The 12,858-nt window shown below is 39.2% G+C and overlaps 1 protein-coding gene across 1 annotated transcript; it reads right to left on the bottom strand.

Annotated features, from left to right (window-relative positions):
* Positions 1-6,857: 6,857 nt before the first annotated feature.
* LOC120270641 (isopentenyl-diphosphate Delta-isomerase I-like) lies at positions 6,858-12,415 on the bottom strand. The gene is given in 7 exon segments (XM_039277696.1): positions 6,858-7,217; positions 7,296-7,433; positions 7,520-7,622; positions 8,679-8,759; positions 8,762-8,772; positions 9,282-9,337; positions 12,033-12,415. Coding segments are annotated over 7 exon segments (915 nt in total). The 5' UTR covers positions 12,305-12,415; the 3' UTR covers positions 6,858-6,963.
* Positions 12,416-12,858: the final 443 nt, after the last annotated feature.

Genomic DNA, 12,858 nt, shown 5'->3' with positions numbered 1-12,858 from the left:
TTACCTTCGTGTCGGACGAGTCCAGGGCCTTGTGGCGCAATTGCGAGAGTCTTCCCTTCTTCGCCACATGCGTACTGTCTTCGACATCTGGAGGCCAATTTTATGAAAGCCAATGTTAGACTTGGGAAGGCATTGAGGGAGGAGTGCTGGTCTATATGCTTCCGCATTGCGTGGGCATCCACGACTAAAGATTTCGATGATACTAGTGAATGAGCTGCGAGGCCATATCACCCGAAGCTCATCAGCTGGTTGATTAATAAATCGGATATGGCACATTGGTCGAATTATCTGTTCGGGAGGTGATCGTTGGGGTGAGATGTATTCGAGCGTCGCGGAGTCGTTCAATGCTTGGATCAAGGAAGCTCGTCATTTACTGGGTGGCGAAAATGGTCGACTCCATAAGATCTGCGAATGTTGGTTTTACACTTAACATTTAGTATTACCCTTTAAACATTCTCAATCTTTGTTTAATTACACTTGTCTGACTTTAAATATTAATCATTTCGTTTAAATAATTACAATAATGTTTAAACATATCGACGAATTATTTAACCATCACTGTCTTTGTTTAACCTTTTTTTGCGAGGTTCAGAGTTGATGCGCATGTTATGTAGCCCGGGCGTGAGCAGCGACCAAATGGGAGACCTACTTATGCCCTGGACATACATTCGAAGTTAGAGATCATTGTTGAGGGACGGTAGAAATCTTACGTGTTGGTCGTTGTGTCGATGATCGTTACTGAGTGATTGACCAATCGCGAGCAACTACGTGGATCTCGCCATCGAGAACTTGTTCAGTATCGAAGGTGGCAAGTTTATGGTATCCCTTGCAAACATGCTTGCTGACAACAATGCGAGACGAGACACCAGCGTACATCGATTTATTAGCGGGTACTTCACGGTCGACAATTACAAAGCGGCGTACAAAGGAAGCTATATTCCCCATACCCGAGCGATGGCGGGCCTTGAGGCGGAAATCGTGAGCTTCGTTTGCGACCCTTTGTGACTAGAAGGCAGCACTGGGCGGCCTAGGCGAAAGAGGATCGAGTCATAGCGTTTGATGTCCATGAGTTACATTGCGGCCCAGTCGCCGAGGATCCGGTCGCAATCGGCGATCTTGCATGATAAGCGTACGCCCGACTAGGCATTGTTAATAAACCGAGCGATGAGCGGGAAACATTGTGTATTGATGGGAACCTTTCACATTTAAACTCTTACTCTTTACGAATTGAATGTATTTACAGGAGACATTGTTATTTTTAAAGCGGATACTGCTTTGTAATTTGAAATATTTCAAGCTGATGTTTAAAGCGATATATGGTATATTTAAACAATGAAAGCGAAATGTACACAACTAAATTGAAATATTCCTAAATTTACATTGAGATATACAAGTCATGTTCTTGAAAACAAAAACAATGAATTGAATTTATGCAGTGCCCTCCCCTCCTTACGTGTCACGGGTAACATACCTTTAATCGAAATATTCCTAAAGAGAAACATTGTTTCTAAAAAGAAACATTATGTATTGATGGAGCAACTTTCAATATTTAGTTAAACAATGAGTGCATTTATTTAAACATAGGCAGGTGTTATTTTTAAAGCGAGTACACGTAATTTGAAATATTTAAAAGCGATGTTTAAAGCGATATATAGTATATTTAAACAATGAAAGTGAAATGTACACAATCACAGCGTAAATTAAACAATGAAATAAAACCGAATGGAATTTAACCCGCTTTACAATTCAAAACAAACAAAAATTTACATTAAGATGTACAAGTCATGTTCTTGAACACGAAAACAATGAATTGAATTTGTCGAGTTACATTTGAAAACAAAATTGGCGATCGGATATCACGAGGACATGTTATTCAAAAACAAAAATTTAACCCGCTTGTGACGACCCCCTTTGTCATGGGACGGTACGCCTCCCTCCTTAAGTATCGCGGGTAACATACCGTAATCCCGAGGTAAGGAGCGTCTGTCTGCGGTGGCCGTAACTTCTCACCCCACGATGAGTGCTCGATAAACCGCATGGCGTGAGGCGGCGCAATCGGCGCTTCCTTCTTTTGGCGTGGGGTTTACGTATGCCGCTGCGAGCGGGTACTTTGCCGTCGCCCGACTCGCCTAACTCCATACTCGACACAAAGGTCGAATAGATTCCATTGTCGAGATATGCGAAGTCGAGATTAGAATACCCGATTTAAATACCAAACAGATATTAATCGGACATAATTAAAGAACTTACCATGTCCAACGCGTCCTTATCGTACCCCGGACATGAAGAATAATGCCCTGTATTCTTGTTTATCATTGTCGGGGACGACGACATGGAAGTGGCCATTCATGATTATCGGGAGGATGACAATTTGAACTTCATGCGAGTTGCGTGCGACATCCCCGATCATAGCCATAATTGTGTCATAGTGCGTCGTCTGCTTTGACATAAGCAGTGTAAGCGATGCGGTGATGGAGGCGCTTCTTGTAAGGATATGGCTCTTTGCTCGGCGACTTTTTGTATTATGCATCTGAGCGTCCATCACATCATCGGTGACCATCTCCTTCCCCTCAAGCGGCGTGTATAATCATCGGCGTGTGATCGATGGCGTCGTTCTTCCACGGCACGGTCTTTGAGGTTAAAGCGATATGAGATATAATAAGACCATATTGTAAATATTTAAATGATATTATCAATTGTTAAATGATATTATATATAATTAAAGCGATCCAGTAGAAAACTTAAATGATAACATAAAAGGTATTAAACACTATTAGAAAATAGTTAAACACTATAAGAAACCCTTTAAACAATATCATAAAAAGCGTTACACTTACCCGATCCATAGAGCGGTTGAGGAAGATCCTCATTAACTCCTGCTCGTATTTGTTAAAGACGACTCGAGGCCAACCCATTTCTTCTTCTTGAATAAAAAGCTTTCCGAGCCAGTCCCGGTCCAATTTTTGGTTGGCCTTGATCATCTCTCTCGTTGCTTTCGATCGGGGTCTTCAGTCGACATCTTCCTTCGATCGCGGGGACGATGGCGACGACATCAGCTGCAGACACATCCTTACATGGTTGTTCTTGTCGTGGGATTGTGTACGGCTCGATCTTGAGGGACGACGGCGACAGCATCAACCGCAGACACTTCCTTACATGGTTCTTGTTGTGGTGGGATTGTGTCCTGCTTGGCTGCGGTACTGTCGGCCATGACAATAGCATCATTGGGAGACACACCCTTAACTTGTTCTTCATCTTCAGGGATTGTGTCCATCTTTGATGCCGCAATCTCGGCAGCCGGTTCCACCGGGTCAATGATTTCATCGAGAAGAGAGTCGACGACCTTCTCAACCGCGGCAACGGCCACATAATCTACGATGTCCTCCACCGTCATGGCCATGTCATCAACGGCGGCAGACTCGATACGCGACATCGACCGCCGATGGTGTTGCTATTGTTTCATCGTCGGCCGGCGGTGGAGACAGAGCGATATTGTTCTCCTCTTTTTCGCAAGTCTCTTGAATGTGGCCGCCTTGGAATGACCTTCCCGATGATGTCGTCGTCGTCAAATTCCCGACGCCTCGTTCGTCCCGGGTGCTTCGATTCTTTTCGAGGGATAGGCGCGACCGGTTGTAAAACGTCCTTCCAGCGCCTCCCACGAGCGGCAAGTCGAGAAACTTCGGTCATCAATATCGGCATGCCTGCATAAGAGTTGCGGTGACATCTTCGCCCGATGTCACGGTGGAAATTTGCCCTGCGGTCGGAGGGGTCTGCCATGGTCGGGGGCCCCTATCGTTGTCGTGGTAGGGGGTTGTTGCAATCTGCCGGGGTAGGGGAGGGCTTCTCCGGGTCGAGGAATGCGTCTGCGTGGTGGGGTGGAAGTAGGAGAGCAGGCGTCCGTAGCAGCGATAGAGGCTGCCCTCTCATCCCGCCCTCGAGCAAGTGGTTCCCGGGAGCAGATGGCATCCATCCAGTCGGTTGGCCCCTAACAAATATTTCTTCTTGACGTCGCGGAACCATTTCGAGGAAACTAACATATGTAAACCAAACAATTTTCAGCTGAGATCATTCATTTTTAAACTATAAAAAAACTATATTTAAACATAGTGTTTATATATTTAAACGTTATAGCATATAATTAAACGGAGAACAAAATATTTAAACCATTATGAATAAGAGTTAAACGGTAAATACTAAAGTTAAGCGCTAAATACAAATGTTTAAACATTAAAGACTTATGTTAAACATTGTCCATGATTTATTACCTCTTTTTCCATCGAGCGATGACAAGCTCGTTTCTACCGTCGCTTGCTTCGGTGAAAGTACTTTCACCGTAGTACGACATCCTTGGAATCTTGCTGAAACGGACTTTCTTCCCCGTTCGGTCATCTCAGTAAAACCAGACGTTAAGCGCGACCCGAGCAACCCTTAATGTACCACAGTGTTGGTCTTCTTCCCGGCAGCATCTATCTTGCACTCGGGCGGCAGCTTGTGGAATATCCTCCATAAGCCGCTGTGCGTCGCTGCGCCCGTGCGTATCGCCCCCATGGGCTGGTAGATCATCGGCGTAATCAGCGATCCGATTTGGAACCGAGCATGATGTATTTGGGAAGAGGGTCGTCCCCGTGAGATGCACCATCGAGTTTGACAAAATTATCTTCTTCTCCCTCTGTCGAACAAGTTGCACCGAGTGCTCTTGATGGAGTCTCTGTGTCTCTCGTGGGTCTTTGATAGATACCGCCCTTGACGCCGACTGGTTTTCTTCTTACGAAAGACCAGCTGCGTCGTCATCGCATACGCAGACCAAGAACGAGGGCCACATCTTGAGGTCCGAAACTCGGCGAGCTTTCCCCGATCCCCGAATTTATTGGTGCGACCATCGTACGCTGCAAAAAGAGAATCAAGAAGGGCCCTCTCTTGGTATATGGCTTCCGGCTCGAGTGAGCAGCTGCAAGCGGTGTCCTTCGAATAATCTCCCGAGTGTCGAGGGGTCGTGTTAACTTTCAATTCGACTAAGGTCTCCATGACCGGTGTCAAATAGCAGCGCCCATTAACTAGGTTGACCGCCATAATCACAAGCTCTGATGATAACAACACATTCAACATGCAGTATTGACAAAAGTTTAAGCGGAAATATAAGGTTTTTAAAGCGGTAAACTCTCGGTTATTAAGCAGAGATATAAAATGTTAAAGCAGAGACCCATTTTTGTTAAAGCAGAGCGAGAATACGTAGCAGAGACAACAAATGTTAAAGCTCGTAACATCTCATTTCTTAAACGTCAACCTCGTTTGTAAAAGCTGCAACCATATCAAAGCGAAAGCGGAAATGTACATTATAAATATTACACAAATCATAACAATCGAAAAAAACTATTTCGATAGTGTATACATCACGAAAATGCAAAAACAAAACAAAAACCCCAGCCAGAAATCTCCTGCAGACTAACAAAAACCCCGGTAGAAATCCCACCCTGCGAGACTTGATATCTTCCAACAAAAAGCAGGAGCACAAAAACAAAAACCGAAAAACTCTTTCTTTGTATCGAGCAGGTTAACATAAAAACCATACTCAATACCTTAGATTGCAAGCGATGAAATGCCAACTAGTTTTGGCGGGGGACTTCTCCTTCGAGATCTGCGGGTGGAAAGGGAAAAAGGCGATGAAATGCCGATTCGGAGGCTTCGCGGTGAGAGACAACTCGGAGGCGACCCGGAAATGGAAAAGCGAAGGCGTGAGTTGAGAAAAAGCAATTAAAGCGGCTCCGATAAATTAGTCTCTCGGGGTTACCCTCGGAAAACCGCCCACTTCCTCTCAAATCGCCCGAGATGGCTGCGTGACGACTCCCCATGCAAGGGCATTTTTACGTCAAAAAAATTTGAAACTCACTCCGTTCACATCCGATTCTGAGGGGTTTGGGGTTTGAAAAACATGAAACTTTTAAAAGGAGGGGTTTTTGGGGATTCGCAAAAACTAGGGGTGTTTTTGGCAATTTTACAAACTTAAAGGGTTTTTTTGGCAATTTCCACTTCCATTTTTTAAAATTTTAATAGTTTTAATAATACTCTTAATTCTTGTACAAACCTAAAATGTGATAAATAATTTGGATTAGATGGAGTAATTTTTTAAAAAAAAATGAAAATTTTCACATTTTTTTAGGTTTAATACTTCTAAATTCTAAAAAAAATTATATTTTTTCATATGTTTGAACATGTACATAAAATCCTTTTTTTCAATTATATATATATGCATGTATAACTCATGTATTATACATGAATAAACCAACTTAGCGAGTTGGTTTAGGACCTCCTACTGGCAAAATAAAAAATTATGAAGGGATACAAGGGGCATTTTAACTATGATAGAGCCTATTTATGGTATTATACCATAAACAAGTAAATATAAAAAAATAAATACACTAAAATTTAAGCTTAATTGGTTTTAACTATTATTGTTATATGTAAGTAATCTAATGAATTACATAAGTTTCTCTTTAAACTATCTATTATATTAAAAAATATTATATTAAAAAAAATCTGCAAATCATAAGTAAGCTCCCAATTGAACAAAATTTACATTTAAATGAGAAATAAACTTGTTAGACTTTGCTATGGATATTTAACCATTACTGACTTCATTAACAAATTGATCACAAATTAAACTTTGTAAGTGACACCTATCATAAAGTAGAAAACAATAGGGAGATGTATATCACAAAGAAAATTAGTAATTTAAACATCAAAATTAGATCAATGATTTAAATGCATCAACCTGAGAATAAAGCTTGATCAAATGGATCCAGAATCAAAAAATAAAATAAAATAAAATAATAAATAATAAATTTTCAACCCAAGACATCAAACCAAGAAAAGATGGTATCTGCAAATTGTTTCCATATCATTATTATTGAGTTCTGAAAATTTTCCCAAGATAATGGCAGAATTGAACACCTCACAATAGTAGTTTCAGGTCAATTTGTGAATGGTCTTCATGTCTGCAGCTTCCTCAAGAGTACCCTTCTCAACATGATCCCACCATTTTGGCAGGAAGTTGTCCACAACAAGCCTAAACCACGGTGACAGCTTTATACCATCCTCCCCAGCGTCAGCTTTTCGCAGCAGTTCCTTCAGCTGATCCCGATTAACATATTTTATGTCAGCAACCTCGTCAGGATTTGGATGCACATTAACATCACGTACGATGAAAAGCAGATAATCAACTGCATAAGAATAAAGCGGAATACATATCACATTAGTTAGAATAGATAAAAGTTTAGATGTTGAATGCAAGGCTGTACGCTCGTGTTCGCCCCATTTGCCATCAGATGGAGCCTTGTATAGCATGCGCCCGAGAGGAATGAACTGGTCGACAGGTAAATCCTCAGCAGGTATGCCCAGTTCATCCAGTAGTTTTCTTTGTGCAGCGTTCCTTACTCCTGATTATAAAGAAGGGAAAGAATTATTATTAATAATTGCTAAGAAAAATGAAATGGTTATGCTTCAGGTTAACATAGCAGAATACCAAGGTAATTTTCGTCAATGAGCTCAGATTCGCGATAAAGAGGGTGACTGCAGCAAGTATTGGTCCACACTAAAGGAAATGTCACCTTTGTCTCAGATCTTTGCTGTAAAAACATGAATCAAAGATATCAAAAAAAATATTTGATAAGCATGTCGATGAAACATAGGCTAGAACAGTGCTATATTTTCTGTTGAATATTTAGTGCTTTGTTCTCTACAATAATCTTGAGCTCAAACACATCCGTTGCACTTTTGGCATTATTAAAAGCAGTAACGAGTCAAACATACTCCAAGCAGCAGAGTGAAGTCTTGCCTACACTGATGCATTGCCCCAAGCCATTTGATATGTCTCGCAACAATGAAAATCGATCTGAACAAATGATCCATTATAACAGTGCCATGTGAACATATCCAATGTGCTTGTTACAATACACCCCATGTAGGCTGGTATCTTCCAACAACAGATAAGCTAGTGGAAGTAGAAACAAATTCTGATGTATACTTGCTTATGTAATATGCTTTCCATCAATATGAGAATAGTCCAAGGTCAAGTTGTGCAACCACATGGTACTTGCAGTAAAATAAAAAACGCTTTTATCAACCATAGGAGTTTGAAGGACATAGAGATCAAACACTAGTACAGAGGTTTTTATTGTTAAGGATACTCACATAGCATAAATCAATACTAACTTTGGCTTGCCAGGGATTTTAGAAGTTCGATAATGTGCATATGCTCACACTACACCTCCACAGGACAATACCATAATTGTAACTCTAACCACTTTTTGCCAGGTGTGTGATAAAATGTACTGATTTGTGAACAGGACAAAAATGCCCTGACCAGAACTAAGAAATATCAATTGCTAATTTGTTTTTGATACTTAGAATGATCTTCCAGCTTCACATCGCACAATTCATTGGAGTTATTGTAACTGGATATTAGGCTAATGGGAAGGATATTTTTGTTTATTCAAACTTAAGAAATTTCACAAACTAAGATCTTTCCCATCAAAAAATAAAAAAGGAATTGGCATACACTTGGACATAAGTAGGGGCACATCACACACGCGCGCACACACACACACACAAAAAGGGAACCTTATACTGAATAATTATGGACCATTCATGAGAAAGCAGGATCTTCTTAATCATATTCATACCTGAAGGAGTAACTCATACTTTGAGTTGAAGAGGAAAACACTGAAAGCTCTATGAAGCAGATTTTTCTGCTTCAATTTTTCTCCATCAGATGGCCTAGCAAAGGAAAAAAAGCTAAATATGATGCTTGCATGCTCTAAAGAGCTACCACCAGAACATAAAAAAATTACTCAACTTTTTCATCATAAGATACTAATAGAAAGTCATAAAGTGTTCAGCAAGGGAAAATAGAGACAACAAATAGGAAGTGTTTGATATTGAACAATCCTGCCCTATTTAATGTTGCAGAATTCTGGTTTTTTTGCCCCCTTCATGAAATTGAATATAGTTCATGAAAAAAATCAAAAAGATTCTTGATAAAAGTAACAAAAAAAGAAAAACAAATAGGAGAAGCTAATCTAGCATGTTGTAGCAAAGCATTGTCATTGCCAAATGCATTAGATCAATACAACTATCTATTTCCAACTCCGCATAATAAAATGATACACAATAAGCTTCACCACTCATCAATAAGATGACTGGAATAGTAAGGTGCAATTAGTTCTCTCCCGTTTTGAGGTCTAATATGTAGGATATGATCAATATGAGTGTGATGGGACACTCACAGTTATACTTGGATTCATGTCCAACAACACGATCTTGCTCATCCACCAGAATACACCTGCATAAAAGAAAAAAAATATATATTCACTCTTCACAAAAAATTTTGTTTCATAGGTTAACACCACAATCTTATATTTTATATTGCCAAACATTGTTCTCAACTCCTGACTGCCACTGTAAGCAATTTTAAGACACTTGTGAGAAATAAGTTCTTATAAGCATCAACTTGTTGAACTGTTAAACGCTATACCTACAGTAAATCCACAGATTTCTAGGTCTATTTTTTGGGAACAATACCTGCCTTGGTTGCATTTGTACCATAATTTCTTTTCAGATATTAGCTTCATATGGTTATAATTATATATATATATATATATATATATATACACATATACACAATTGAAGAATAAGTTTTGGTTCCTTGGCAAGTGAATTGAAGCATGCTTTTTAAAACTTGGGGTTTTAATATAGGCTGGTGGCTTCAATCTCTGACTAAGGTGTAATCAAGCTGACCTGCGCTCAAGAATGTTCAGACATGGCTTACATATGTTCATAAACTCCTTAACAAACTTGGTCATGATATTATAACCAAGAATTTAGTGAGATTTTTAAAAAGCCTAAAAGGCCAACACAAGAGGTCCGCAAACGTAAAAAAGCTTCAAAATAAAGCTTGAATTTTCTTCAGTAGTCTTAATAACTGAGTTCTCCATCAAGCCAAGCTCCAAGTTATCAGGAACAATTTGGTTCCTTCACAGCCCTACCCTGGACCAATGGAACTAAGTGGTTGGGGTTACGATTCAGAGGTTCTAAATGACAACAGGGATGAAAATAAGTATCTAGAATAGATCTTCCCCGTTCAATCATTTTATTCATCCATTTTCCCCCAATTAATTTCTTTACAAGTTTCCCTTTCCAAGTGCTCTCATTATTATTTTAGACAAACAGACCCTCAGTCTCAGTCAAAATGTAGGAAGTTGTTTGTCATATAAGAGCACCCTCATCATAAAATCTCTAGAATAATCTGCAAATAATTTGCTTGTTCTTGTTACAACTTGGAAAGGTAAGATGAAGGCTTCAGTCCAATATGAGCAGAATGAAACGTATGAATACATTGCAAACATAATTAAATAAAAAAAATTCTGAAAAGTGTGAAACAACATTGCTTTTAACATAAAAAATTGGAAACGATAAATAAATAAATTGAAAAACAATAGTAAAAAAATTAACACATTAATCCAGAAAACTAAAACACTATCTAACAAGTAAGAAACTAAAACAACTGGAGGTCCACAAAAATAATCAAAATAGGGGGGAAATCAGTAAATAAGCAAACGCTATTTTTTATACTACCATCAAAATGGGAACATGCAACAATAACGATTAAAGCATTAGGACACAGCAATATCGAGTATTTAAGCAATACAAACTTTAGGTAAGAATTACTGAAACTATGCTACATTGCTTTCATAAAAACAGTCGTTAATCAAAAAGAAAATAGAAAGGTTGTCTCTTTACTTGAAAGCAGTTTGCACACACAATAGTTGGTGATAACAAAAAAAAAGCTTCATTAGCATTTCCCTTCCTTCTACTCGTTCATAAGATGATCCAAGAAAACGATAAGGAGAGGAAAATAATAAACAGATAGAAGATGCGAGCAAGAGCAATCATGCAATAGATGGCTCAAAGAAAATGGGTCAGGTAGGCACAAAAGAAGTGTGAGAACATGGACAAAAAAAAAACTACAATATAGTATATATCAATGAGATTTATTACATCTGGAAACAAAAATAATGATTTATTTAATCAAACAAACTACATTTCACTACTTCCTCTTAGTTATTTATCTCCAAATTGCTATGTTAACTTAACATTGCATCAATTCCAAAACAGATAAAATATTATGAATTGGAAACAATTTTGGTTGAAGCCTTGAAAGCACAGGTTCAGCAAAATGTCAGCCTCTATCAGTAATGAGAAAGTCAATTAAAATTTTGATCAGTTGTGGTACACTGGATTAAAATTATTGCTGAAAAAGACTAACAGAATAGTCAGCACAAATCAACAAAACGTGTTCCACACATCTAGACTTTGTAATCTAGAAAACAAAATTCACACAGAAACCCAACCAAACAGGATACCTAAAACTGGGAAAAGGAAAGTATTACGAGAAACAACTATAAACAATAGTGATGCAGCACATGTTTTTCACATTTTCATCCTCAAAAGCACACAAAGCACACACAGACACAGACCTGAGTTCAAAATCACAATCTCGACACCAACACCAAGCAAGAATTAAAACAAAACATGCCAAAGTGCAAAAAAGACAACAATTTTGAGAAACAGGATCACCATTCAACAAGCAACAATAAAAATTCTCTTTTTTAATAAAAAAAAAAAAGAAGAAATCTCATTTTAATCCCAATAAAAAAGATTTTCATTGGAAATTCGACCCACGTTTTTCACGTTTTCATCCTTAAAAACCCATACAACTAACATAAACCTCAAACCAAAATCACAATCTCCATAACCCAACACCAATAAAAAAACAAAACATAGACTCTAAAGTTGAAAAAAAAAAAATCAACAAAAATCAAATCCCTAAACAATATGAGTAAAAGAAGACAATAAAAAATCAACAAAAAAAAATGGGGGAGAACAGAGCATAGAAATCCAATCAAACACCACCAGAAAAGAAAAACATACAAAAATAAAATAAAATAAAATAAAATAAAAACGAATCAAGAACTCACTCATCCTCGAACATAAGACGCCGCTGCACAGCATCCATCCCAGAATCATCAACAACAACAGAAACAGCAGCAGCAGCAGCAGCAGCGACATCTTTGGAGGCCATGGAAGCAAGGAAGCGAGAGCGAAGAGGAGGAGGGGTGGTGGTGGTGGTGGATCTGAGGGGAAAGGAGAGGATTGAGTGGTGATGATAAATAGGCGCAAAAAAGGAAGGTGCGGATGGTCGAGCGATGGCGCACGAGAGCGCGTGAATAAGAGCAGATGGCGCCGACATGTGCGTTGGGATTCCGCACCCGAGCACTGCACTCTGCAGCGCAATGGCGCACTAGTCACTTTGGTGTTTTTTCCCCCTCGATTCACAGGCCCGGTTGGAGCAAAACGACAATGATTGCTATGTTGTTGCCCAGTGCGTGTGTGTATATATATATATATAGTAGGGTTGTGCACGGTCCAAAACCGGACCGGACCGGTTAAACGGTTTATTTATTATTGGAACTGGACCGGACTAAATATGAGAGAAAACCGGACCGGTCCAAACCGTTTTGGACCGGTCCGGCCGGTTTGGACCGTTTTGGACCAATTTGGTCCAATCCGGTTCGATCCCGGTTTTTATGAATTAAAATTAAATTAATAGAATGAGTCATTTAATATATAGAGTTAAAAACAAACAATCGAACTTTCATTAGCAATAGAAAATTTACATATATATATATATAGAGAGAGAGTTTAAGGTAAAAATAACTAAAGCAGAGTACCAGGTCCCGGTCCCGGTTTGGACATGCGTTCCCAAAACACTGAACCGGACCGGGACCGAGTCTGAACCCAGGT

The sequence above is a fragment of the Dioscorea cayenensis genome, chromosome 10 (assembly GCF_009730915.1).
Source record: "Dioscorea cayenensis subsp. rotundata cultivar TDr96_F1 chromosome 10, TDr96_F1_v2_PseudoChromosome.rev07_lg8_w22 25.fasta, whole genome shotgun sequence".
Lineage (NCBI taxonomy): Eukaryota > Viridiplantae > Streptophyta > Magnoliopsida > Dioscoreales > Dioscoreaceae > Dioscorea > Dioscorea cayenensis.
This window is presented reverse-complemented; position numbering and strand designations above follow the sequence as displayed.